The 26193-nt window shown below is 39.2% G+C and overlaps 1 protein-coding gene across 3 annotated transcripts in view; it reads right to left on the bottom strand.

Annotated features, from left to right (window-relative positions):
• Positions 1 to 1093: 1093 nt before the first annotated feature.
• The window catches only part of LOC128684478 (actin nucleation-promoting factor WASL-like), a 33138-nt gene continuing 8038 nt past the window's right edge, over positions 1094 to 26193 (bottom strand). For 2 of the 3 annotated variants that reach the window (XM_053770677.2, XM_070097934.1), the window contains exons 3-12: positions 18665 to 18790; positions 18325 to 18426; positions 16982 to 17081; positions 14217 to 14457; positions 13264 to 13381; positions 10435 to 10813; positions 9866 to 10122; positions 7372 to 7395; positions 5715 to 5801; positions 1094 to 1516 (exon numbers count right to left, since the gene is read on the bottom strand). In XM_053770677.2, the coding sequence (XP_053626652.2) occupies positions 1340 to 1516; positions 5715 to 5801; positions 7372 to 7395; positions 9866 to 10122; positions 10435 to 10813; positions 13264 to 13381; positions 14217 to 14457; positions 16982 to 17081; positions 18325 to 18426; positions 18665 to 18790 (1611 nt within the window). In that variant the 3' untranslated portion in view covers positions 1094 to 1339. The remainder of the gene's footprint in view (positions 1517 to 5714; positions 5802 to 7371; positions 7396 to 9865; positions 10123 to 10434; positions 10814 to 13263; positions 13382 to 14216; positions 14458 to 16981; positions 17082 to 18324; positions 18427 to 18664; positions 18791 to 26193) is intronic. The other variant, XM_070097945.1, reaches the window with a different exon arrangement.

The following is a 26193-nucleotide window of genomic DNA, read 5'->3' on the forward strand; positions in this document are numbered from 1 at the left end:
CATCTACTTAAAGGTACACCCCAGACTGCCTGCCGTATGAGAAAAACACTTTCATGATCTTTTGACTTCATTATAACAAAGTTTTGTCTTCCATCACCAAAGTGTATATGCATTGCATATTGACTATTTTATTTAATATTTAAACCTAAAGTATACTGGTATATAAAGCTATATGTTGCGCACAACACCATCCCAAAACATTATCGTAGTGATGGGACATCAATCTTAAAGCAGTTCTTTCAAGTGTCAAGGCCAAGTGCACCTTCTTCAAAGTCTCAAGGTCACTCAAGCACAGACAAATCAATTCAGCATTCATAGCCCAGATCCTCACTGTACTTATCAAATCCTTGAGATTCAAAACCTTTTGAAAAATAATTTTATATACAGTACAAAATTTCTATGTATAACATATGAGACATATACCTTGTATCATTAAAAAATTCAGATAGTGATACAGTACTAATTGATTATTTGCCTATCTGATGCTTAAAATACATGAGAGCTAATACACAAATAACCCGCACATAGAAGAGAGGAGCTTACGACGACGTTTCGGTCCGAGTTGGACCATTTACAAAGTCGTAAGCTTCTCTCTTCTATGTGCGGGTTATTTGTGTATCGTTCCAGTCACGGTATTGTGCCTTTTTTTATTATTCATGAGAGCTAACACACAATATGGTAACAATACGTATGAGTGTTTCAGTAATATGTTGATAAATGATGAAGAACAATGATAGAAATTGTTTGCATTTCTCACCCTCTGTTCAGACATCAAGGTATGCATCGATATATGTAATCAAAATAACCTGAATTACATGTCCTATCAAACCTGTCAATTAACAGAAATTCTACTTTAAAATGTATTTAACTAATTAATCAATATTATTTATTATAATTAATACCAAGCACTAAAACCATAAGTCGTACAGTGCTGTAATTAATCAATAGCCAAACTTGGATTTCCATACCAGAAATACGCTGTCCCCTTCAGCTCAGACAAGAGACCAATCACTAATTTCAACTATACTAGTATTACATTTTTGTCTTTTTACTGGACTGTATAGTATCTTCTCTTGAAAAATTGGTCAGTGTCATCCAGGGTCCTATAAATTGAACAGTTCTGCATATTTCACAAACAAAATGTACTAACAGCCCCCAGCAGATGCTGTTTAATTACATATTTATCATTCATTAATTACAACAAATTGTTTTTAAGACTTATCAATGTAATTTTTTATTTTCTATTTGTGATTATAAAGCTATACATACAAGCTTCAGAAATTTTACTTAGTTTAAAGAAATTATACCTTAGACATGAAATGTCTTAATGTCTTCTTTTTCAAGTATCATCATCGTCCCACTCATCTTCCTCATCTTCATCATCATCAGAGCTGTCATCATCAGACTGAATGACCAATGCACGACTGGTCAGTGCACGATGCAGGTCCAGTGCCAATCCCTCTAACTTGGGCTCATTAGATTTCACAGCACCTCCACTATCCACATTCTCTTCCACCTAAATGATGATAACACAGTTGGTTTTTTACCAAAAAATTACAATTTATATTATTAATAAAAGCATGGAAAAAGAGCAAATAAGGGATACTGAGAATCTGTAGGGACAAGAAAATGGGAATAATATATGCAGAGCAAAGCCAAGGCATCTGAAAGGAAATACACACAAAAAATGGAGATTACTAAAGAGATTTCAAAGATAACTCAAAGGCTAAGAAAAGTTGTGAAATGGAAAACTCCAATGGTAACAGAAAATTTATTTATTTTTTCAACATACTGGTTGTCTCCCACCGAGGCAGGGTGACTCGAAAAAGAAGAGAACCTTACAAAGTTTTTCTTCTTATTCCATTTAGTATTTTATACAGAAAGGGTTACTAGCCTCTTGCTCCCAAAACTTAATTTGTCATGATTAAATGATACTTGTTTTCCTCTTACACAACAGATATGGTACTCATCTACATTGTGCAGCGAATTAACAGCAGAATGTATGATTGAAATTGCGTAGCTGCACTGCTATGAGGTGTGATTTGTGAGTTTGCTTGACCTAAAACCTGATCAATTTGAAGCTGGATAAAATTCACAAATCAGCTGACTAGCAATATTTAATAATCTACCTCTTACACTGCTGATCCTTATGACCTCTTACTGTACTAACACTCATTCACCTCTTACACTACTAATTTTTATTATTACAGTATTATCACACTGGCCGATTCCCACCAAGGCAGGGTGGCCCAAAAAAGAAAAACTTTTACCATCATTCACTCCATCACTGTCTTGCCAGAAGGGTGCTTTACATTACAGTTTTTAAACTGCAACATTAACACCCCTCCTTCAGAGTGCAGGCACTGTACTTCCCATCTCCAGGACTCAAGTCCGGCCTGCCGGTTTCCCTGAACCCCTTCATAAATGTTACTTTGCTCACACTCCAACAGCACGTCAAGTATTAAAAACCATTTGTCTCCATTCACTCCTATCAAACACGCTCACGCATGCCTGCTGGAAGTCCAAGCCCCTCACACACAAAACCTCCTTTACCCCCTCCCTCCAACCTTTCCTAGGCCGACCCCTACCCCGCCTTCCTTCCACTACAGACTGATACACTCTTGAAGTCATTCTGTTTCGCTCCATTCTCTCTACATGTCCGAACCACCTCAACAACCCTTCCTCAGCCCTCTGGACAACAGTTTTGGTAATCCCGCACCTCCTCCTAACTTTCAAACTACGAATTCTCTGCATTATATTCACACCACACATTGCCCTCAGACATGACATCTCCACTGCCTCCAGCCTTCTCCTCGCTACAACATTCATCACCCATGCTTCACGCCCATGTAAGAGCATTGGTAAAACTATACTCTCATACATTCCCCTCTTTGCCTCCAAGGACAAAGTTCTTTGTCTCCACAGACTCCTAAGTGCACCACTCACCCTTTTCCCCTCATCAATTCTATGATTCACCTCATCTTTCATAGACCCATCCGCTGACACGTCCACTCCCAAATATCTGAATACATTCACCTCCTCCATACCCTCTCCCTCCAATCTGATATCCAATCTTTCATCACCTAATCTTTTTGTTATCCTCATAACCTTACTCTTTCCTGTATTCACTTTTAATTTTCTTCTTTTGCATACCCTACCAAATTCATCCACCAAACTCTGCAACTTCTCTTCAGAATCTCCCAAGAGCACAGTGTCATCAGCAAAGAGCAACTGTGACAACTCCCACTTTAAGTGTGATTCTTTATCTTTTAACTCCACGCCTCTTGCCAAGACCCTCGCATTTACTTCTCTTACAACCCCATCTATAAATATATTAAATAACCACGGTGACATCACACACCCTTGTCTAAGGCCAACTTTTACTGGGAAATAATTTCCCTCTTTCCTACATACTCTAACTTGAGCCTTACTATCCTCGTAAAAACTCTTCACTGCTTTCAGTAACCTACCTCCTACACCATACACCTGCAACATCTGCCACATTGCCCCCCTATCCACCCTGTCATACGCCTTTTCCAAATCCATAAATGCCACAAAGACCTCTTTACCCTTATCTAAATACTGTTCACTTGTGTGTTTCACTGTAAACACCTGGTCCACACACCCCCTACCTTTCCTAAAGCCTCCTTGTTCATCGGCTATCCTATTCTCCGTCTTACTCTTAATTCTTTCAATAATAACTCTACCATACACTTTACCAGGTACACTCAACAAACTTTTTTTTTTTTTTTTGCAATAAGTCAGCAGTCTCCCACCGTGGCAGGGTGACCCAAAAAAGAAAGAAAATCCCCAAAAAGAAAATACTTTCATCATCATTCAACACTTTCACCACACTCACACATTATCACTGTTTTTGCAGAGGTGCTCAGAATACAACAGTTTAGAAGCATATACGTATCAAGATACACAACATATCCCTCCAAACTGCCAATATCCCGAACCCCTCCTTTAAAGTGCAGGCATTGTACTTCGCATTTCCAGGACTCAAGTCCGACTATATGAAAATAACCGGTTTCCCTGAATCCCTTCACTAAATATTACCCTGTTCACACTCCAACAGATCGTCAGGTCCCAAGTATCATTCATCTCCATTCACTACTATCTAACACGCTCATGCACACTTGCTGGAAGTCCAAGCCCCTTGCCCACAAAACCTCCTTTACCCTCTCTTTCCAACCCTTTCGAGAACGACCCCTACCCCTCCTTCCTTTCCCTATAGATTTATATGCTTTCCATGTCATTCTACTTTGATCCATTCTCTCTAAATGACCAAACCACCTCAACAACCCCTCTTCTGCCCTCTGACTAATGCTTTTATTAACTCCACACCTTCTCCTGATTTCCACACTCCGAATTTTCTGCATAATATTTACACCACACATTGCCCTTAGACAGGACATCTCCACTGCCTCCAACCGTCTCCTCGCTGCGGCATTTACCACCCAAGCTTCACATCCATATAAGAGTGTTGGTACTACTATACTTTCATACATTCCCTTCTTTGCCTCCATAGATAACGTTTTTTTGACTCCACATATACCTCAACGCACCACTCGCCTTTTTTCCCTCATCAATTCTATGATTAACCTCATCCTTCATAAATCCATCCGCCGACACGTCAACTCCCAAGTATCTGAAAACATTCACTTCTTCCATACTCCTCCTCCCCAATTTGATATCCAATTTTTCTTTATCTAAATCATTTGATACCCTTATCACCTTACTCTTTTCTATGTTCACTTTCAACTTTCTACCTTTACACACATTCTCAAACTCATCCACTAACCTTTGCAGCTTTTCTTTATAATCTCCCATAAGCACAGTATCATCAGCAAAAAGTAACTGTGTCAATTCCCATTTTAAATTTGATTCCCCATAATTTAATCCCACCCCTCTCCCGAACACCCTAGCATTTACTTCTTTTACAACCCCATCTATAAATATATCAAACTTATCCCCCTATAATTTTTTGCACTCTCTTTTGTCCCCTTTGCCTTTATACAAAGGAACTATGCATGCTCTCTGCCAATCCCTAGGTACCTTACCCTCTTCCATACATTTATTAAATAATTGCACCAACCACTCCAAAACTATATCCCCACCTGCTTTCAACATTTCTATCTTTATCCCATCAATCCCGGCTGCCTTACCCCCTTTCATTTTACCTACTGCCTCACGAACTTCCCCCACACTCACATCTGGCTCTTCCTCACTCCTACAAGATGTTATTCCTCTTTGCCCTATACACGAAATCACAGCTTCCCTATCTTCATCAACATTTAACAATTCCTCAAAATATTCCCTCCATCTTCCCAATACCTCTAACTCTTCATTTAATAACTCTCCTCTCCTATTTTTAACTGACAAATCCATATGTTCTCTAGGCTTCCTTAACTTGTTAATCTCACTCCATAACTTTTTCTTATTTTCAACAAAATTTGTTGATAACATCTCACTCACCTAATACTCTTCAAACTAATCAAGAAACAAGTCGAGTTTAAACCCATGACAAGCGAGTCCTATTTACATCAACGTATACTAAATTCTTCTGAAACCTTAATTCTGAGCTCTTACCAATGTAGCTTATATTATTACAAGTAGATAAATATCTAATGTATTGCAATTAATCTCAAAATTAATTCAAACATCTTCATTAACACACTTAATGTGAAAATAAACTACTGGAAACTTACAGGATTCAGCTTGATTCCAGATCTGATCTGGTCCAGCAGCTGGCTGCGGGAGTCTGTGGGTGCTGGTCGTTCTAATGGCTCCACTTTCTATTAGGGAAGGTAATAAGTTACATATTTATAATCTGAATTATCCTAAGGAGTTAATTTTCAAAATTATCACTGGTTACAATAATCATGCAGAAAACTTCTACACGCTCATTATGGAGAGTATCTAATTGATTTACTAACACATGCACTACCCAAAAACTATATATCACAAAACTTCTGCACAAATTGTTAAGAAGCAGCATAGGAGGTCCCCAACTTATGAACAAGTTACATTTTTGGTACTTCAACTTGCCAATAAGTCATTTGTAACATGAACCTTCTCTCTTACAGAAAACAATGGTACAAAAGTTGGGTTATGTTTCACACATTTTTAACTGTAAATGGAATACATAAAAAATTAAATTTTTATGCAGATATTCGTAACTCCTGTGTTCATAAGCTGGGGTCCCTCTTATTTAATTAAGCAGAAAAACGTGAAAAGGCAAAATTTTTGACACTCAAATACTATAGATAAAGCAACTTACTGACAGGGTAAAATATGAAGCTATTAAGGTCTTAAGAGTTAGTAAGCTATGGAAGAAGTCATGAGGATGTACAGTACAGTATCTTTATTCTTATGAAGTTTAATTCACTTCTTTCAACCAATAAGAATAATTCATCCCCAACAGACAGAAAAGCCATTAAATAAAAAGTCCCTTGTTGCATTCCATATACTGTGGTAGTTAGCTTTGTTTAACTATTTTAATACCATGATGTCCAAGGCAGTGATGAAAATTAAAAGAACTACATTCTTGTCAACTCAGACATGATTTCCAAATAAATTTAGGGCAGTGTTTACCACTACAAGCTTGCTTCAAATGATGCTTTCCAAGACCACACAAGTATTGTGCTATATGAAGACTTGAAATATGCTCTAGCTGCTCCATCATGGTCTAATGGCTTGTCCATGGTTGAACCTGCTTGGGTGGGTGTGGTTATGGAGCACAGATTTCTGCATCCTCTATCCTCCCTGTAATTGCATCTACCTGATATATAAGTTTACTGAAATGGGCCACAATTCTCCTTATATGCACGTTATACCTCAGAGACATGGCCAGGGCTCATCCTTACACCAAAATTTCCAATGCAGCTTCAGGGATTTTCAGTCTGGCAACTTTGTTCAGTGACAAATTCCCTAACAAGTTTTGGCAGTGCATGCCTGCCCAACAGCCAGAAACACTTCAGCATCTAGAGATATTCCAGTAGGTACATTTCATCATGCACCTGGCCACATGCCACAACCAGACATTTTTTTTTTTTTTGTGGATTTGAAATAACAAATGAAAGAAGGAACACTGCAACAGGCCTACTGGCCCATGCAAGGCAAATGGGCCAAGTGTGTCATTTTATTAAACACTACACCCCAGAGCCACCACCAAGGCTCTATCTAGGAATAATAAACACAATTAAAATGAAAAATTGAAAATAAAACTTGACATATACAACATTTTTTTTCTGAATATGGATTACTTGTGTGTCTAAACAGCAGCTAATGGTTTTTCTAATAAGCACGGCATGAGAGCATTTCTAAGCAAAGCAGTAGTGAAAACAAACGTTGAGATGAGAATACCTGGTAACCATGCTGACTACTGGCCTGTCGAGAGGGGGAGGGAAAAAGAGTAGCTGTCTTTAGAGTCAATTATGCCACTATCACAGCTCCAAGAAATCCTCTTGTCTTGTATGCTTTTGTTATTTCAAAGTAAGGATCAATACAACCGAATCTCAAATGTACTTTCAAAATTCTATGATGATCCTGAATTCAATATGTGAAAAAATAATGATCTAGCTCGCAAAGTTTGCATGGCATAAGCAAAAAAGACAATGAGGTTTTCTACAACATAGCTAATGTACCATCATTACACCATGTTAAAAAGGTACACACAAATAACCTGTATTAGCCAGATGTGTATTATTTGGTATAAACATTAGTCTATGCTACAGCATCCTTTTTTCCTTAGTACTAATAAGGGTATTAAAAATCCTAAGGGATAAAAGTAGTGAGAGCAATACACTGAGTGCACAACTGAAGTGGCCATCCAAGCAAGTCTATATCATGTTACTCAACAGGCAGTGTTGTTATAATCATGGGGAAGCACTAAACCTTGTAGAGGGTCATACAGCAGCTGGGAAATAGGAGGTAATCAGGTTATATCAAAAGGGAAAGGTAGCTTCAACTCCCTGGATCAGGAACTCTTCACCAGCACCAAGGCATCCCCTTGAAGGCTCAACTGGCAGTAAATATTTCAACTTGAGCAATATTCAGCATGTGAATGTTGTGTAGGAACACCAGGGGCTCTATTATTATTGTCCTTATGCAAAACAATTATGATGATAGCAAAAGATTAGGACATCAATCCAAAAACAGATTAAGAAATCTTTTGCAACAAAAATTACATACCATTCACTGCCCAACTCATTCTGCTCTCACCAAAACATGTTTGTATTGATCAAGCTATGTCTATTTTTATAAAATATCTGATCAGGGTAAAATTTAATTCATAATCTTTAAAACGATAGTTCTTGAATTTTCCTTTCCCATCCTTTAAATGAGGAAAGAATGACAACAGTATAGCGGTACAAAAACCTGAACCATTAGTTCGTCTATTTAGCTGTATGCACAAAGAGAATTTTAAATTTATATTCCACTGTGAAGCTTCAAGTAACTTTCAAATGTGCTATTTGTTATTATTTTCAACAGCTTAATTTAATTTACTTTTATTTTTTTCATTGTTTAAGCTTTGCGACATGTGTTGGGCCTGGGGTATTTTAAGATGTGAAGTAGTGGCTAAACTAAAGACATTATATAACAAACCATAACATTAATAGCTGGCTAACAGATTAAAAAATCTAAAACAGATTATGGCAGATATAATAACTGAATGTCCTTTTAAACGAATTCTCTGTAGACAAAATGCATACAAAATAGTGAAGACACTGTTCGCAGAGTAATCGCTAGCTGAAATTTGCTAATCCATTTATCATTCATCGTTTGTGAAAAATACTTATAGGAACATGACTACAGTATCTACAGATTAATTAGTGACATTAACATTAAGAAAATGCACTTCAGTAATGCGTTGTAGAGATACTCTCATCTGAAATGGGAATTTCAAATAGTTGAAAAGGCTATCCAAAACAAGCTCTGGTTTTGCTTTCTTACATAACAATTATTAATGGACAGTACTTTAATGATTAAGTAAACTGATAAACACATCTAATCAAATTTGTGACCATTAAATAAAACACAAGAATGTGTGGTGAAATGCAGCAAACAATTGTTTTAATGGAATAATAGAGAGGTGAATAATCAGTAACAGAGACTGTGATAGATGGAATCAAGATTGTCTTGCTGTGATCATAACAATAACAGACAATTCTGTAGCCAACACTGTCTTTTATTTCTAAATGAAGTGACTCATGGGATTTTGTCTGGTACAGTATTTCTGAAGTCTGTTAAACTGAGAGTTTACTAATAGTATATTGGAATCGTGTCATCACTATTTCGTAAGTCACATTGCAATAAATAAATCTGTATCAACAAATAACATATAATACAGGAGTATATAAAGCTAGGTACAGATTTTTCAGCAAAAGGCAAAAATATAATCTAAATAACACATTATACTGAATCTGAGTACTGTTTAAATATTTTTAAAAAAATGGGACTTAAAACATTGTGAGCTATATACTGTATGCAAAGAATAATACACTGTACTTGCTAATTAAAAAATTAGTCAAATATCTGGATATTTTCCATGCATAGTTTCAGATAAGATTTAAATGTCTAGTAATCTTAGAAATTATTCTTCTTGAAACGCACTGGCCGTATCCCAACAAAGCAGGGTGGCCCAAAAAGAAAAACACAAGTTTCTCTTTATAAATTTAGTAATGTATACAGGAGAAGGGGTCACTAGCCCCTTGCTCCTGGCATTTTAGTCGCCTCTTACGACATGCATGGAATCTTAGAAATCTCCACAAAAAATCTCCACAAAGTTATTACAAATACAGAAAAGATTAATCTTTACATAAAACCAAGACACAGATAGCCAAGTTTTTCCAAATACCTTTAATGTGGGCCCAGTACGAATCTGGTCCAGAAGTGCTGAACGGGTATCCATATTGACTCCACCAGTATGAAGTCCACCAGGAGGGGGAGGAGGAGGTGGAGGGGGAGGAACTCCATTACTTGGAGGTGCAGGAGGTGGAGGAAGCGGAGCAGCTGCCTTATTTCCATGGTGGAAAGTGGGAATGGTAGATGTTGGAGGGGGTGGTGGAGGAAGACTAGAGGCAGGAATGGGAGGTAGGGGTGCAGTCTTTTGTCCTGAGGGAGAGGATGTAGATCAAAATAATATTTTGTGGCTACATCTACTGTATTGTATATAAAACAGCAGCTTCACCAAAAACATATACTATTATACATTAATGTAAAATAGGAGAATTAACTAATACACAACAAAATCTGAAATAAAGGGTTTAAATAGTGTTATTAAATAAATTCTGTCCCAAAATGTTTAAAACAATAAGAATTAAAATGATACACAAATTACTAGTTTTTTCATCATTTAAATGGCTGGTATAAAATATGCTGCAGTACAGTATCACATAATAAAATGAACATAAAACAGAATCGTACCTGCTACTATCTGTCCTGGAGGCGGAGGTGGCATAGGGCCTCGAGGATGTGGGGGTGGTGGGGGTGGAGCAGATGTAGGAGGAGGAGGGGGAGGAGGATGACCATGATTATTAGTACGTGGAGGTGGTGGTGGTGGAGCAGCCCGGGAGCCAGAAATTGAGTTATGAGAGGGGATAGTTGGGGGTGTTGGAGGTGGTGCAGCTTTAGTAGGTGGGGGTGGTGGTGAGGATGAGTTATCAGTGTGTGTGGTGCCCAAAGGCATTGATGCATATCGCTGGGTTTCCTGCATGGCCTTCTCAACACCACCATTTCTCTCAATGAAGTCATAAATGAACTCCCTTGTGCGCGTATCTGACAGCTGCTGCTGACTGACTCCAACCTGTAATGAATTGTTGTTGACAACATGAGTCTCACTACATGGGGAAGTGGAACAGAATTCTTCCTCTGTCAGCCATGTGTATTGTGAGAGGCAACTAAAATGCCGGGAGTATGGGGCTAGAAATTCCTTCTCCTGTATAAATTACTGAATTTAAAAAGAAAAACTTTCGAGGCAGGGTGACCTAAGAAGAAAAACGAAAGAGAAAAATATAGTAATTTATACAGAAGGAGTTACTAGCCCCTTGCTCCTGGCATTTTAGTCACCTCTTATAACACACATGGCTTACGGAGGAAGAATTCTTTTCCGCTTCCCCATGGAGAAGTGGAAAAGAATTTTTAACATTTTTTTTTATTATTATTATTATAATTAACACACTGGCCAATTCCCACCAAGGCAGGGTGGCCCGAAAAAGAAAAACTTTCACCATCATTCACTCCATCACTGTCTTGCCAGAAGGGTGCTTTACACTACAGTTTTTAAACTGCAACATTAACACCCCTCCTTCAGAGTGCAGGCACTGTACTTCCCATCTCCAGGACTCAAGTCCGGCCTGCCGGTTTCCCTGAATCCCTTCATAAATGTTACTTTGCTCACACTCCAACAGCAAGTCAAGTTTTAAAAACCATTTGTCTCCATTCACTCCAATCAAACACGCCCACGCATGCCTGCTGGAAGTCCAAGCCCCTCGCACACAAAACCTCCTTTACCCCCTCCCTCCAACCTTTCCTAGGCCGACCCCTACCCCGCCTTCCTTCCACTACAGACTGATACACTCTTGAAGTCATTCTGTTTCACTCCATTCTCTCTACATGTCCGAACCACCTCAACAACCCTTCCTCAGCCCTCTGGACAACAGTTTTGGTAATCCCGCACCTCCTCCTAACTTCCAAACTACGAATCCTCTGCATTATATTCACACCACACATTGCCCTCAGACATGACATGTCCACTGCCTCCAGCCCTCTCCTCGCTGCAACATTCATCACCCATGCTTCACACCCATATAAGAGCGTTGGTAAAACTATACTCTCATACATTCCCCTTTTTGCCTCCAAGGACAAAGTTCTTTGTCTCCACAGACTCCTAGGTGCACCACTCACCCTTTTCCCCTCATCAATTCTATGATTCCCCTCATCAATTCTATGATTCCCCTCATCTTTCATAGACCCATCCGCTGACACGTCCACTCCCAAATATCTGAATACATTCACCTCCTCCATACTCTCTCCCTCCAATCTGATATCCAATCTTTCATCACCTAATCTTTTTGTTATCCTCATAACCTTACTCTTTCCTGTATTCACTTTTAATTTTCTTCTTTTGCACACCCTACGAAATTCATCCACCAATCTCTGCAATTTCTCTTCAGAATCTCCCAAGAGCACAGTGTCATCAGCAAAGAGCAACTGTGACAACTCCCACTTTATGTGTGATTCTTTATCTTTTAACTCCACGTCTCTTGCCAAGACCCTCGCATTTACTTCTCTTACAACCCCATCTATAAATATATTAAACAACCACGGTGACATCACACATCCTTGTCTAATGCCTACTTTTACTGGGAAATAATCTCCCTCTTTCCTACATACTCTACTTTTTAACAATGTACTCACTTAATGACCGCTCGGCCTTATTACCAGCTCTCTGACTAGTATGAATACCTAAGGAATGTCTATTAGAGCTGATTTTCTCTATTCTGCTTATTACAATATACAGTACACTACTGTATAAGCATTTAAAAATATACTAAAAATGTTATAAATGATGCAAGTTGACATTAAAACAATATCTAAATATGGTTGACACACCCACTACCAGTATAGTATGCTCCTCACTTAACAACCAATTCATTTACCAAACTACTCTTAGGAATGGAACTACATCATTAAGTGAGGAGAGACTTTACTTAAAGGAAAAAATATGTAGTATATGTGTAGTACATAAACATTAAATTTTCATTGCTAAATTTTTACATTAAGTCACTTAATGCTCTTAAGGAGTGTTTCCAAACCGTTTTACTTTTGCCTAGCTCCCCTTTTTCTCCACTTTATTAAACAAGGACTGATGTCCCCCTTCAAATGAATTTTATGTTAGTATATAAATTCTGCAAAAACTAGACTTTATAAGTTTACTAAAAGTAGTAATGATGATACAATAAAGAACAATTAGAAACTCATAAATATTTGCTAAAAATTTGTTCATTTGACATTTTCACTTGTGTGGGAAGAAATGTGTGCAATTTAAATGTGCAATAAAATTTCAGCAACATTTTTTTTTTTGGCTGCCCCACTACCCCCCCCCCCCCCATCTCAAATTTTAAAAACACCTACTAAGGGGAAATATTGGCCAACTTCTGAACATTGCTCTAGACTTGGTACAGTAAGTGCTGTACACTTGATATATCTAATCCTTATGATTTAGAAGGATATGTAATACACTAATACACTTACCATGTTAAAGAAGCCTTCAAGCTTGTCATCCACATTGAACTGAGAAAATCCAGTGTCAGGATTGAAGCCAACATGAGTGATGTGTTTGAAATCCATTGGCATGCCAATCTCGTGTTTGCTGTACATGCAAAAATATTAACATTATAATGTATAAAAACAACATATAATGTATTAAATTTGTTCAAAACACCTGTTGTCTCCCACTGAGGAAGAGTGACTTGAAAAAGAAAACCTTATAAAGCTGTTCTTCTTTTTACATTTAATAATTTATACAGAAGGATAACTAGCCCCTTGCTCCAAGCATTTTAGTCACCTCTTATGACATACATGGCATATATTACATACATTTGTTATTTGTGAGATATACAAATTTCAAACTATAGGTAGTAGGCTGGTAGACAGCAACCACCTAGGAAGGTACCATTCTGCCAAGCGAGTATGAAACGGACACCTGTAACTATCTTACATGATGGTAGGATTGCTGGTGTCTTTTTTCTGTCTCATAAACATGCAGGATTTCAGGCATGTCTTGCTACTTCTACTTACACTAAAGTTACACTACACATGTATAGACAAGTACATATATACACATGCCCCTCTGGGTTTTCTTCTGTTTCCTTACTAGTTCTTGTTCTTGTTTATTTCCTCTTATCTCCATGGGGAAGTGGAACAGAATTCTTCCTTTGTGAGCCATGCGTGTCGTAAAATACTACTAAAATGCTGGGACCAAGGGGCTAGTGACCCTTCCTCCTGTATATATGACTAAATTTAAAAGGAGAAACTTTCATTTTTCCTTTTTCACCACCCTGCCTTGGTGGGATGCGGCCGCTCTGTTGAAAGAAGAAATTTCAAACATCAAAGTAATTAAATGCATCATTTACAAAAACAAAATATTTATTGATTAGTTCTCTGTTACTTAGATAACTGCTGAAAAACCTTTCAAATAACTGTACCTGAGCTTGTTTCGATTTTTATTTCCCTTTTTATTGTTTTTCTTTTTGGTGTCCTTGTAGGGAGGAACATATGGGGGCACAAATGATGACTGAGGCTGCTGCTGCTGCTGCTGGTGCTGCTGCTGCTGCTGCTGCTGCTGCTGCTGCTGCTGCTGTTGCTGCTGCTGCTGCTTCTGCTGCTGATTAACTTGTTGCTGCTGTTGTAGCTGTCTCTGTTGGTGCTCACTTTGCCGTCTTCTCTCTATGGTACCAAATAAAAATCAATAATAAACTTGACTCCTGCAAATGCAGAGTAAAACACTTTTTGAATTATGAGGCTCATTATACTGTGCTAGGCGTAGAGTTGAAGTCAAATGGAAACTGCCAAATTAGAAGTTTGTATGCAACATAAAAAATAATGTAACAAGTCCATAAAACTAAGACAAAATATAAATACAGTACAGCATATGGAAAATTTCAACATCTTTGTATCCAGCATGAGTAAGGTTAAAATAAAAAAAAATACTGTATAATTCTGTACTGCCCCAGGTACCTCATGTGTCCTGGTCATATTCAGTTTGTGACCTGCAAGAACAATACACCTGGCATCCACTCTTCACTCACAGAAGTGGACTATTCTGGGATGCATGTATAGCCTAGAAGTGGACTCTTCTGGGATGCATGTACAGCCTAGAAGTGGACTATTCTGAGATGCATGTATAGCCTAGAAATGGACTATTCTGGGATGCATGTATAGCCTAGAAGTGAACTATCCTGGGATGCATATATAGCCTAGAAGTGGACTATTCTTGGATGCATGTATAGCCTAGAAGTGAACTATTCTGGGATGCATGTATAGCCTAGAACAACTGATGAGAAAAGAAATATGGAGAGATGCTCCCACCTATTAATCAGTTGATTTAACTGAATTCGAGATGGGAACTAGTACATCTGGGGTCCCAGACCATTCAACATCTTACCAGAAGATATCAGAAACAAGGCTCGAACAAGTGTAGAAGCCTTCAAGAGGAAACTGGACGAGTATCTTCGCCAGGTGCCATATCAACCAGGCTGTGATGGATATGTGGGGCAGCGGACCTCCAGCAGCAACAGCCTGGTTGACCAGGCAAGCACCAGATAAGCCTGGCCCATGGCCCGGCTCCAAGAGTAGTAAAACTCTCGAAACTCTTCAAAGGTATAAAGGTAGTGACCAGTAAATCAATGGTGATTGTGATCGATAGAGAAGAGATCGTTTTGCCATGGTCGTAACAATATTGCACAATCCTGTAAACTACAAATATTGTCCATAGTTTCCAAATCAAATGACCCAGCGGATTTTTCCTGTATTTCCAAAGTATGCTAAATCGAAGCTTGTTAAATTGAGAGTGCAAGTCACGCATGTCGTAAGAGGTGACTAAAATGCCAAGAGCAAGGGGCTAGTAACCCCCTTCTCCTGTATAAGCTGCCAAATGTAAAATGAAGAATTATTTTGTTTCATCTTTTTTTGGGTCACCCTGCCTCAGTGGGGAACAGGTGTGTTAAAAAAAAAAAAAAAAAAAAAAAAAAAAAAAAAAAAAAAAAAAAAAAAACTAATGCATGGCAGGGTTCATTCTGTGCAGGTACAAAATAAGTGTATCCAGTGGCTGGTCATCCATGGCTTCTTCCCTACAAGACACAACCTATTTTACCTTATGGCTTTTTCCCTCCAAGACATACCTATTTTATCTATATTTTTCTTATAATCTCAATGTTACCTTTACAGCATTATGAGAGATATTTAGTATTTATTTCATTATCTAACAATATGAAAAGTTCAAACTGGAACAAGACAAAGTGGAAACAACATAAGTGCAGATATGGTACATGGGATGAGTTTAGGCTTTTATCTACCTTCTCTCCCTCTACTCAAATTACTGATGGCTCTCTTACAATATAGCAGAACACATAGGATAGGAGTGAATGGAGACGAATGGTACTTGGGACCTGACGATCTGTTGGAGTGTGAGCAGGGTAATATTTAGTGAAGGGATTCAGGGAAACCGGTTATTTTCATATAGTCGGACTTGAGTCCTGGAAATGGGAAGTACAATGCCTGCACTTTAAAGGAGGGGTTTGGGATATTGGCAGTTTGGAGGGATATGTTGTGTATCTTTATATGTTTATGCTTCTAGACTGTTGTATTCTGAGCACCTCTGCAAAAACAGTGATAATGTGCGAGTGTGGTGAAAGTGTTGAATGATGATGAAAGTATTTTCTTTTTGGGGATTTTCTTTCTTTTTTGGGTCACCCTGCCTCGGTGGGAGACGGCCGACTTGTTGAAAAAAAAAAAAAAAAAAAAAAAACATACATAGTAGGATAAAACTGGCCAATTTCCCGAATTCTTAGTAGGATAGTTCTAATAGTTGAAGGAACAGTTTCTTGTAATCAATGGAAAGTACAGAAAGACTACCACTGACTTCATGCTCGTGTAATTTTGTAAGCCTTACATCAAATTTTGCCTTTTTAGTACCATTATCTTTATAAAAAGATTCTCTAGCATTTTGGATGATAAAATTATTGTTTATTTTTTCATAATTGTGGACACAAAAGGGGCCTTCAATTTGATCTGTGTGTATGGGGGGGGGAAGGGGGGTCTTAAGAAACCAGGAAATGGGTGGGATTTCAACCCAGGGCAAGTGAGACCTAAAACTCCACAGCAGTGGACAGTTGGACAGCTGAAGAGTTAAATGAGTGATATATGAGGCTGGTCATTTAAATAATCAATAATATTAATGCCCATTACACACCTTCTTTCTTTCGTTGTTTAGCAGCTAGTCGCTCACTGATGGCTTGGTTGAAAGTATTGGCTTCTCCCTCATCGGCAAAGTTTAGCCCAATCATCTGATCCTGAAGTCAAAAAATAAAACAAAATTGTCAAAATTATAAATTGTCTAACTTTTCTCATGTTACTGCTCTTCATAACAATGATTCAATGGGGAAAATCATTATACAAAAACTTGTCCACATGTGACTGTCTTGCTGCTTCTGAAGAAATCTTCCACACAACAAGACATGACAAAGCTACCTCAGTTGGCCAAAAGTTAAGAGGCAGTACCAAGTACTAGAGCTCATTCCATGCAAACTCAAAGTGGTAATACAAATAGGTAACTAAATGAGTCAATCTTTGTCCTTGCACTTTATCTACACATGTCTGCTGCTGATTTAAATTAACATTCTGAAAACCTAAAATTGCAACATAAAATTGAAATCTGACTAAAATATAAATTACATACATATTACTGAAGTTATATATATATGAGAATTTGAGGCAAAGGCACTCTGCCTTGTATTTTAATTGTTAAGCACAATATATGAAAACTTAAATCTAAAATATGATACTTCACATTTAAGGAAAAAGAAACCTTTAAGGGCACAGGAATATCCAATGGTTCACCATCCCACACCATCTGAATGTCTCTACTTGGTTTTTCCACTGAGTTTCTTATCTTCTCATGGTTCATTAAGAATTTGACTCCATCGGTTTCATCAAAGCCTTCATTCTTGATGAAGGACATACAAAGAAGACTATCACTGGTGCAACGTTTCATCTTGGCCACAATGCACTTGCTATTGCAATAACACTAATTAAATTAGTTAATGAATGTTTTGCTCAGTAGCATCACTAGCACAACCTCACTGTTAGTAATACTGAAACATAATGTGGATATTTTAAACAAGTGATGTTTGAGTTGCAATAATTATCAGTCTGTGGTTTCCTTATCATTTCAAGTTTCAAGCTGATATACAAATAATGTTCCTGTATTATGAAATTCTGCTTATTACACATTATGTAAGATAAATCATCATATCTATGACATGAATATCAGTTATGTATTTTAATAATAAAATAATTTATAAATTCAGACTGCTATAAAAAGATTAAAAAAGTTGCAAATTATTTACAAAGATTTAAGAATATTTTTTGTATTAAATTCAGATTACCACACAACTTTTGTTCTCAATTCAACAAATCACAAAATATATATCACTCTGTTTCAGGACTTGTTCATAAAGGTTTCTTCCCTCAGTAAGGTATACTATAACATACTAATTAAAAAGGAGTGAAGAACAATTAAAATATACAACCTACTTCTGCTTCAAACTGGTGGAAGAAAGGCATTGAGGCTGAGTAAGTAAACTGATTATACAGCTCCTGTTCAAAGACTCGCTTTGCAACCACAATATCATACACCTGAAAAAAATAATGTGAAAATAGGATCATGAGCGCAAGTAGAGCACCCTCAGAATATATATATGCCATATTTTGTCTACATATAAAATGTATTGGCTTCAAATAAGGAAGTTTAGCTTTGTAATATGTTATTTAGAACATGAAGACTTAATGGGAAACTACAAGTAGAGAACAATTGCACAATCTCTTATAAAAGCAGATCTGAAAATCCTAGTTTAATAGCAATAATATAACTAACCTGTATGTAATATGATCTTCGCACATTGTCCTTAGTGAAGGTGGCAATACCAAAGTACCGCTTGCGCCATGAATTATGATGAGGTCCATCAGTGCCAAACACCTGGACAACAGCTGTGCTCAGTGTCTGTGAACACATAAAATAAAAATAAAAAATCTGATTACATACTATAAGAAAAATCCCGTATCTAAAATTTATTCTAAATGAGAGTGCATTAACTCATTTTGAGCCATTAATTTGCTCATTAAGTAGTTTCCTCAGTTGGAATTTTATAGTTTACAAAGCATTAGAACAATTTGGTTATTCAGTACTTTTATGATATTAGAAAAGTACAGTGGACCCCCGGTTATCGGCCGGTTTGGTTATTGGCCAACTCGGTTATCGGGTGTTTTTTCGGCACCCGGTTATCGGCTATTTCTCGGTTATCAGCCATTTGGGACACGTCCATCTGCCGGCTGAGGCTGCTTGCGCATCAGTTTGGCTTTGTCTCTCGGTGACTGAGGAAGTTTCTGCTGATACATCCAAATGTTTTGCTTATTTCCCATTGTAGTTTGTGTTATTTTTCAGTGCAACTGTGAAATAAGGAACCATGGCTCCAAAGAAAGTTCTTGTGGCAAAGAAAGTGAGAAACACCGTGGAATTTAAGCGTGAAGTGATGCAAAAGTTTGAAAGTGGTATGAAGGTGGTGGAACTTGCCAGGATGTACAGCAAGAATAAATCAACAATTACATCCATCATGGCAAAGAAAGAACAAATCAAAGATGCTAATGTTGCAAAAGGAGTAACTTGTCTAATTAAACAAAGGCCACCAATAATGGAAGAGATGGAAAAGTTATTATTATTGTGGATTAAGGAAAAAGAATTAGCGGGAAACAGTGTTGTGGAGTCTATTATTTGTGAGAAGGCAAGGCAGTTGCATGAGGATCTTGTAAAGAAAATGCCTGGAACAAGTGCTGCAGTTTGTGAATTTAGGGCCAGCAAAGATAGATTTAAGAAGCGTATTGGCATACACAGTGTTGTAAGGTATGGTGAGGCTGCAAGTTCTGACAAATGTGTGGCTGAAAAGTATGTTCATGAATTCCAGGACTATGTAAAGACTGAAGGATTCGAAACCCAACAAGTGTTCAATTGTGACGAAACAGGCCTCTTTTGGAAGAAAATGCCAAACAGGACCTACATTACCCAGGAGGAAAAGACACTGCCAGGACACAAGCCTATGAAAGACAGGCTTACTCTTTTGTTGTGTGGTAATGCTAGTGGGGATTTCAAAGTGAAGCCTTTACTCATGTATCACTCAGAAAATCCCAGTGTGTTCAAGAAAAACAATGTCATGAAGAATAGATTGTGTGTGATGTGGAAAGTTAATCATAAGGCATGAGTCACAAGGCAAATTTTCAAAGAGTGGGTTAATGATGTGTTTGGCCCAAGTGTGAAAAAAATACCTGCTGGAAAAGAAATTGCCACTCAAGTGCCTCCTGGTGGCCTGGTGGTTAACACTCTCGCTTCACACGGCGAAGGCCTGGGTTCGATTCCCAGCCAGAGTAGAAACATTGGACGTGTTTCTTTCCACCTGTTGTCTATGTTCCCCATCAGTAAAATGGGTACCTGGGTGTTAGTCGACTGGTGTGGGTCGCATCCTGGGACACTGACCTAATTTGCCCGAAATGCGGAGCATAACAAGGGACTTTCTATATAGTAGTATGTCATTGTTATCAGCTAGGACTGTATACCCTGTACATGTACTTGTAGTAAAATAAAGATATTATTATTATTATATTATATTATTATTAATGCTCCTGCACATCCTCCAGACTTGCAAGACCAAGTGTTTAGGGACTTCAATTTCGTCACAGTGAAGTTCTTACCTCCTAACACCGCTCCTCTCCTCCAGCCCATGGACCAGCAGGTCATTTCTAACTTCAAAAATCTCTACACAAAAGCAGTGTTTCAAAAGTGCTTTGAAGTGGCATCAGACACTCAGTTGACCCTAAGACAGTTCTGGAGGAATCACTTCACTATCCTCCACTGCATAAGCCTTATAGGTAAGGCTTAGGAGGGAGTGACTTCGAGGACTTTGAACTCTGCTTGGAGAAAACTGTGGCCAGATTGTTTCCAAAAAAGGGATTTTGAAGAGTTTGAGGCTGACCCTGACCCTGCCAACCCTGTGGACTCTATTGGAGGCAGAGTCGGGGATAGTCCCTCTCTCGTCGGTGCGGACAGCAAGGAACTGTTTACGACTACATCATATGGCCTCTCTGTTTTGTACTCACCCCTGTCGCCTCTCTTCACAGATGTGGGAGACACCCTCTGTCCCCCCACGTTTGGCTCAGCCTTCCTTTGTAGCCAGGGCCCAGCATTCCCTGTCCTGCCTTACTCTTCCTGCACTTGTGATGACTCCCTCCCCTCTCCACTCTCCGGCACCCCCCTGGCTGGACCTGACATGGTACATTCACCTGGATTGGCTCAACAGGAACAGGGAACCCCCTCAGTTAGTTGCATTTCTATTTGAAGAGTTTCACTCTGTTGCATATGGCTCTTTATTCTCTGTCTACACGGATGGCTCGGCACGGTCCTCCCCCCCTTCTACATCATCTGCGGCCTTCTTCGCTAATCTCTCCCTGTGTCAAACGTGGTGGTTGGACCCTGCTCATTCTGTTCTGGCAGGGGAGCTCTTCGCCATTCACCAGGCTCTGGCTTTTGTCCTTGATCACATTCCCCCACAACCATTGGTCCTCTTCTCAGATTCCCAATCTTCCCTGGCACTTTTGTGATCTGCCCGTCCACGATCACTGCTCGTCCTCATTCGTCGGACACAATCTCTCCTCCTGCACTTCTTGCGGAGCCCAGGTTGGAGCATCTCCCTTCAGTGGGTTCCTGCCCATGTTGGAATCTGGGGCAATGAAGTGGCAGATCGGGCGGTCTCCCTCGCACACACACTTCCTACTGTTACCCCTCTTGCCCTGGGCCACAGTGATTTCACAAGGGCTGTTTGGAAGGGAATCCGTCATCAGTGGCAAGAGGGCCTTGCACACTCCCTCTCTTCTTCGGCGTTGGGCTCTGTCCAAACTTTTAATGGCCCCTGCCCTTGGGCTTGCCATCCCAACCGCTCGGTGGACGTTGCACTGACCCGCCTTCGAGTTGGGCACTCGCGACTGGTAGCTCATCTGTATCGCCTGTGGTGTCCCTCACAGCCTGAGACGGTGGAACACTTCCTGCTGTGGTGCTCATGTTATCACTCTGCATGGACTACTCTCCATGCGGCCTTGCGCACACTTGGGGTGCACACTTTCACTCTACCTGTCCTCCTCAACGGGGAGGGGTTTTTCCCTTTGGACCATCAGGAGATATTGGCCTGTACCTGCTCCTTCCTGCTGGCTTCAGGGTGTATCAGAGACATATGATGCATAGTTATTTTTCAAGACATTCTTCCACTTTGGTTGATATTCCCTCTCCTAGCTGAACGGCCGGGCTCGATACGGCGTATGCTGTCAGTGGCCCTGAAACCCAAAAGAAGAAGAAGAAGAAGAAGAACTTGCTTCAGAGGAGGAGGAAGAGGGAGTGAAGGAGGTGCCTTCTTCGAAGATTAAAGAGGTGTGTGCAATGTGCACTAGGGTACAAGCTTTTGTAGAGAAACACCACCCTGACAAAGCTGAAACAAGCCATATCTGCAACATGTTTAGTGACAAAACCCTGTCCAGCTTCAGGGAAATCTTAAAGAGACACCAGCAACAGATTACTCTGGACAGTTATTTTGTGAGACAGGGGTCCAGTGACTCTCAAGCTGGTCCTAGTGGCATTAAAAGACAGAGAAGGGAAGTAACCCCAGAGAAGGCTTTGCTACCTCAAGTCTTTATGGAGGGGGATTCCCCTTCCAAACACTAACTCCTCCCTCTTTCCTCCTCCCTATCTTCCATAAGCCAGCATTAGCCTTCAATAAACATATGTAATACTTACATAATTGTTAAAAAAAATATTTTTTTGGGAATATTTTGCTTGGAACGGATTAATTGTATTTCCATTAATTCTTATAGGAAATATTAATTCAGTTTTCGGCCATTTCGGTTATCGGCCGACCTGGAACGGATTATGGCCGATAACCGGGGATCCACTGTAATTTTCTATCATCATAACCAATTTTCAGATATCTTTTAACACTTTGCTACTACGTACCAATATCAAATTCTTCAAAAATTTCAATATTTTATTGTGAACTGTTGTTTACAAAAATGGAGTAGCTGTTAGGATTAAACATCTACCTAATGTGAATGCTATTTCCTTTTCAGTTAATCTATATTTCTCTTCTTCTCTAGGTACTGTATACACTATATGGTACAGGCAGTCTCTTACAGAGATCACTTTTTGACAGTGAAGACCAGGTTACCTTATCTACAAGAGTATTAAGAACAAGAGCAAAGATCAATCACATTCACAATATGAGTGTAACACAGTACTGTGCCTTTATATTCTTTCTTGACAGTACAGTAGGACCCCTGTAACTGCAGGGGAATATGTACCAAGGACCTGCCATGGATACCGAAACCAGATAGTTGCGAACCCTATATATGTTGTTTTTTCTTTATATACATACCTATTATAAAGTTTAATTAATAACTTACACACAATAAGTGAAGAATTATCTCTTTTTCACTAATGGGAAGCACTTCACGGTTTCTCTTATAGTAGCTGGAGTATACCTGGAGAGGGTTTCAGGGGTCAACGCCCCTGCAGCCCTGTCTCTGACCAGAGTGGATCAGAGCCTGATCAACCAGGTTGTTACTGTTTGCCACACGCAAGGTGATGTGCAAACCACAGCCCAGCTGGTCAGGCTTAGAACTACCATCATCAGTACTCTTGCACTTTGAAGCCATAGACAAGGGTGTCGTGTGACACAGTAGAGTGTTATAATACTGAAACTCCGTGTAAACAGTGTAGTATGACTGAGTGTGACACAGTAGTGTCAGAGAGTTGTATCCTGTGTGGTAGGGTGAACTGTCGTGTAACCCAGCTTGTGTTGAAGTGTCAGATGCCGCGAAGAAACGGAAATACAAAGACTGAGTGTTATGACAAAGGGATAAGGGTGTTGTGTGACACGGTAGAGAAGGCGTGTATGACGCAGCGATAAGGGTATCGTGTGATACGGTAGAGCAGGAGTGTTGTGTGACACAGAGAAAAGGGTGTCAGGTGACACGGTAGAGAAGGAGCGTCATTACACAGAGACAAGGGTGTCTTGTGACACGGAGTTGTAGGTGTCATGATACTAAGATAGGTAGTGTCGTGAGACACGAAGAATGCAGTGACATTGACACCTGATGCACTATAGGGTCATGATGAGTTGGTTAAAATTTATTATTGTATGATTCATATATAGATGTACAAAGATGTTACTTATAATTTATTATTTTAACATGTATATATATATATGTACCATGACACAGTAGTGTCAGGAAAGTTGTACCTTGTGTGAATTAATTATTTATTATTTTAGGATGTTAATTATAATTTATTATTGTAGCTTGTATATATATGTATCAAAGATAATAGGTTTTAATCAGATATTAATATATTGAAGATTATTTTATAATACCCCTAGACCAAAGATTGTTAATTTTATATGCAATTAAAATGATAAATATTTTGTGTATATATCTATCTCGAACTCTTTATTACAAAATGAGTAAACTACCATCTAAAAAATTACTTTTTTTGTAATAAGCCATTACTAAGCAAAATTAAGGGTTATTTTCTGGCCATGGTAAACCGTGGATACTGGACCTGCAGATACGGGGTCCTACTATATAATATTATACAGTGGAACCTCAAAAATCGAACGTATCACATATCAAATGTTTCGAAAATAGGACCATTTTTTCGGACAAACTGTGTCCCTATTATCGAACGCCCCCTATTTTCGGACCGCTGGGTACGGGACCTGTCTGCCAGCCCGCTCTGTCCGCGTCCCCACGCAGGCGCCATGAGCAGTCTAGCTTTGTTTGTGCTTGAGTGAACACTAACCTGCGCTCTCATTCACGCATTTTACGATTATTTCGTTGTGTTTAGTGCTTGTGGGACTGTGAAATAAGCTGCCATGAGCCCAAAGAAACTTGCTAGTGGTAGAAAGTGAGAAACACCATAGATGTGAAGAAGGAAATAATACAGAAGTATGAGAGTGGTGTGAGACTTGTTGAGCTTGCCAGGATGTATGGGAAAAACAAGTCGACCATCGGTTCTATCTTGGCAAAGAAAGAACAAATCAAGGAAGCTGATGTTGCGAAAGGTGTTAATATGCTAACCAAAAAAAGACCACAAATAGTTGAAGAGGTTGAAGAAGTTGTTGCTGGTGTTTGCCTGGAGAGAGTTCCGGGGGTCAACGCCCCCGCGGCCCGGTCTGTGACCAGGCCTCCTTAGGCCAGTGTCCCAGGATGCGACCCACACCAGTCGACTAACACCCAGGTACCCATTTTACTGATGGGGAACATAGACAACAGGTGGAAAGAAACACGTCCAATGTTTCTACTCTGGCTGGGAATTGAACCCAGGCCCTCGCCGTGTGAAGCGAGAGCGTTAACCACCAGGCCACCAGGATAAAGAGATAAAGAGAGTGCAGGTGATAGTGTTTCAGACGATTATTTACGAAAAGGCAAGGAAGTTGCATGCCGATCTGGTACAGAAAACTCCTGGAACCAGTGCTGATAGTGAATTTAAGGCCAGCAGAGGCTGGTTTGACAGATTTAAGAAGCGTAGTGGTATACACAATGTTGTAAGACATGGTGAGGCAGCCAGTTCAGACAAACGGGCGGCTGAGAAGTTTGTACAGGAGTTTAAGGGGTACATAGTGAAGAATTCAAACTTGAACAAGTGTTTAATTGTGACGAAACAGGCCTGTTTTGGAAGAAAATGCCAGAGGACTGTGGACAGTTAGTTTGTGAGACAGGGGTCCAGTGACTCTCAAGCTGGTCCTAGTGGCATTAAAAGACAGAGAAGGGAAGTAACCCCAGAGAGGGCTTTACCTGAAGTCCTCATGGAGGGGGATTCTCCTTTCAAACAATAACCCCAACTCCCTCTCTCCTCCTCCCTATCATGGAGGGGGATTCTCCTTCCAAACACTAACCCCAACTCCCTCTCTCCTCCTCCCTATCTTCCAGATGCCATCACCAATCTTCAATAAAGGTAAGTAAAAATGTTATTTTATATGTATTACTATACATAATTAAAAACTATAGTATTTGTTGTATGTAAAACTGTAATTAATCTCTATAAAATGTATTTTTTGTGTGAATATTTTTGGGTTTCTGGAACGGATTAATTGTATTTCCATTATTTCTTATTGGAAATATTGCTTCAAATTTCAGACTTTTCGAATTTAGAACTAGCTCCTGGAACGGATTAAGTTAGATTTTTGAGGTTCCACTGTACAAGATATATTTACAATTGCCTTACAAGGAATTGCCTTCAGGCTTTTAGGCAGCTTTCATTTTTATTGCTAGGCCACAAAATAAATAAAACACCCCTCTCAGGAAGCCGGTCATCAA

The sequence above is a fragment of the Cherax quadricarinatus genome, chromosome 4 (assembly GCF_038502225.1).
Source record: "Cherax quadricarinatus isolate ZL_2023a chromosome 4, ASM3850222v1, whole genome shotgun sequence".
In the NCBI taxonomy this organism is placed as follows: domain Eukaryota; kingdom Metazoa; phylum Arthropoda; class Malacostraca; order Decapoda; family Parastacidae; genus Cherax; species Cherax quadricarinatus.